Below are 3,207 nucleotides of genomic sequence, written 5' to 3'. Positions count from 1 at the left end.
TATCTATAAAGGCATAAACATGGTTGGACACACTTTGTCGTGATATGAAATTATGGAAGTGCCAAATACCTTAGCTTATCGGCACTATAACACCATCTCAGATCCACAACCCTGAAACTCTGCCACATCCCTAAAACACGTTTCAAGATATATCTGGCTCTGGGGTATTGTGGGATTGGACCTGCACCTGGTGAGCCTGGCTCTTGCTTGAACTTGCTTCACTGCCCTGTAGTGAAATACAAGGAACAGGATTCCAGGCTGAATTCTAAGGGATTTGGGCACTTTCCCTCTAAAATCCCAGCTATAATACCGAGAACTCGATTATAAGATAAATAAGGGAAGGAGATCAGGTACTACTCAACACCTTCTGTCAATGGCTTCTGTTCCTAAGCCACTTATATCCCTTAGATCCTTCCATAGGAGTTCTGTGTTGCATTCGGCTAGATGTGCAAAACTCCAATCTACAATACACATACCCAAAAATAGACAAAACTTGACAGTTATCCAATTTTCTGTATGGAACAGAAATATTTCACGGAAACATATCAGTTTTCAAACAAAAGTGGCCATCCCCGGGTATGTTGCTTTAGCCCTTCCCCCCTTCCCTGGGTTAGCCTGAGCGATGCCGTACTATTCCCCTTGAATACAAACCAGAGAGGGCAATCTACCTCCCCCTGAGGCTATGCATTCAAACCTAGTCAAGCTAACACAAAGAGATGTTCCACCCCCCTTGTTGTCCCGTAGCCGTAACTAGAGAAAAAAAACCTCAAGCAAGTCTTAAAAGAAAACATTATATAAAAAAGAAAGAAATTACGTAGTAAATCAACTCTGCATAAAAAAAAAGCTCGTACAGGGCAATTGTTTATAAGAATTAGGAATAACCAGTCTGATTCAAAAAATAGCCAATTTAAACCAATCCAGCACAGCACACACATGTAAATACAAAACAAAGCATATAACAGCCTATTGCTTTGCTACCTTTGTACTTACAACTTGGTAGTAGAAGGGTAGAAAGAAGATTGGAGATAGAAAGAAAAGTTGTTCTCCCATAACCGAAAGAAACCAAACAGACACAGACTCAAGCCAAACCCCTCCTGAGGTTCCCTCCCTTTCTTTTAAAAATCCGGTGTCCTGATTGGTCCTCTGGTCAGGTGTTTGGTTCCCTTTGCAGGTAAAAGGAACATTAACCCTTAGCTATCTATTTATGACAATTGTGTTGTATTGTATTGTATTTTTCCTAGGTCTAGGCCTAAGTAGCACAACTCCCATTGAAGATCAGGGAGTATAAATGGCTTAAGAACAGAAGTCCTATTGACTATCAGTAGAGACTTGTGATCCTAGGTCACTTAGGTGTTTTTGAAAAGCCCAATTATTTTCCTGAGCAACGAGCAAGGTTATCTTGAAGGTGAGGTATGAAGACAATGGGTTAAATCATAAGACTTTCTCACGGCTGAATGGGGTGGGGTTGATGGGCTAGACCAGCAACAGGGGAAAGATGCCATTGGGTCAGCCACCCCACTGACTTCTCATGCAACCTAGAGGAATAGGGAGTGGAGTGCTCATCTTTGTTGCAGAGCCTGAAAGGTGCACAAGCACAGAATGGTGTTGAGTAGTACCTGATTCTGTTCCCTTATATTATCTTTAATCAGGGTTCTCGGTATTATAGCTGGGATTTTAGAAGGAGCCCAAATCCCTTAGAATTTCAGCCTGGAATCCTGTTCCTTGTATTTCACCAGTGAAGCAAGTTCAAGCAAGAGCCAGGTCTACCAGGTGCAGGGTCAAATCCCACAATCCCAGAGCCCAGTAGGTATCTTGAAAGTGTTTTAGGAAATGTGGCAGAGTTTCAGGGTTGTGAATCTGCAGATATTTTATAGGTGCCCTGATAGGCTAAGGTATTTGGTTGTTCACTTTTGCACATTCAAAAGTGAGTTCAATATTTTTAAATGCCTTATAATCCCTCATGTTTTGACAGATGGACCTCATTGCTGAAGCAGAAATAGGAAACCAATCCAGTGTACAGAAGTTCATACTCCTGGGTTTTCCTGGCACTTGGTATTTTTGGATTTCCCTTGCAGTGGTGTTTTCAATTATGTATTTCCTTACAATTGTAGGGAATATGTCTGTTATAGCCTTAGTGTGGACCCACCCATGGCTCCACACCCCCATGTACTTCTTTCTCTGCAATATCTCCTTCCTGGAGATCTGGTACACTACGGCCTGCGCCCCCAAGGCCATTGGTGTCATGTTCGGGAAAAGCCAAACAATTTCCTTCATCGGCTGCATCCTGCAACTGTATTTCATATTCTCACTGGGCTCTACAGAATGTCTCATACTGGCTGTCATGGCATATGACCGCTATTTGGCCATATGTCATCCACTGCATTACAGCTCCCTCATGAATAGCACCTTCTCTGCTCAACTGGCCCTCATCTCTTGGCTGTATGGGTTCCTGGTTATCTCTGTGTTGGCATCTCTGATATCCAGGTTGTCTTTCTGTGGCCCGAACATTATCAATCACTTCTTCTGTGACATAGATTCCTGCATAGTACTTTCCTGCTCTGACACGAGACTCATTGAGCTGGCAACTTTTATCATCTCTATTAATGTCCTCCTGGGCTCATGTGCAATAACTCTAATCTTGTACATTTACATCATCTCCACCATCTGTAGAATCCCCTCAGCCCAAGGCCGCCAAAATGCCTTTTCCACTTGCTCTGCCCATCTCACTGTCATAACTATCTGGTACGGCTCCACCATTTTTCTGTATGTCAACCCTTCTGCACACAACTCATTGGATTTAAACAAAATAGTCAACATCTTTAGCACTATTGTAACTCCTCTATTAAACCCTTTCATTTACACTCTAAGAAACAAAGAGGTGAAGCGAGCTCTGGAAAAGGTAATCAGTGGGATGTACAGTGGTTTTCAAATGGTTTGCATTTAGTAGAAATGTAGTCAAAGGGAGCAAAATTAAAATTTTCTGAAGGTCATTCTTAGTGCATTTGAACATTTCTGTGTTTTACAGGGTTTCTCACTGACTGTAACAACCTTATGTTGACAGATGAACTCAAGCAGGAGAAATACAAATTTGGCATGCTGAAAATTCCAAGTTGCTAAATTTGTGTGGCATTTGCCAGGATCTGTATGGATGCACCCACTGATAATTACACCGGGGCCTAGGCCTAAGGGAGTTGGGTAAAAAGCTCC

At 42.3% G+C, this 3,207-nt stretch overlaps 1 protein-coding gene across 1 annotated transcript; it reads left to right on the top strand.

Annotated features, from left to right (window-relative positions):
• The first annotated feature begins 1,972 nt into the window (after positions 1-1,972).
• On the top strand, positions 1,973-2,944 carry LOC116825253 (olfactory receptor 6F1-like). Its single transcript, XM_032781112.1, has one exon. The coding sequence runs from the start codon at positions 1,973-1,975 to the stop codon at positions 2,942-2,944; it is 972 nt and encodes a 323-aa protein (XP_032637003.1).
• Positions 2,945-3,207: the final 263 nt, after the last annotated feature.

The sequence above is a fragment of the Chelonoidis abingdonii genome, chromosome 25, assembly GCF_003597395.2.
Source record: "Chelonoidis abingdonii isolate Lonesome George chromosome 25, CheloAbing_2.0, whole genome shotgun sequence".
Classification (NCBI taxonomy): domain Eukaryota; kingdom Metazoa; phylum Chordata; order Testudines; family Testudinidae; genus Chelonoidis; species Chelonoidis abingdonii.
Note: the sequence above shows the minus strand (reverse complement) of the source record. Positions and strands in the feature narration are given on the sequence as shown.

Bases quoted from the DNA above. Each gene is read 5' to 3' on its own strand.
- LOC116825253 (XM_032781112.1), top strand. From the start codon at position 1,973: ATGGACCTCATTGCTGAAGCAGAAATAGGAAACCAATCCAGTGTACAG.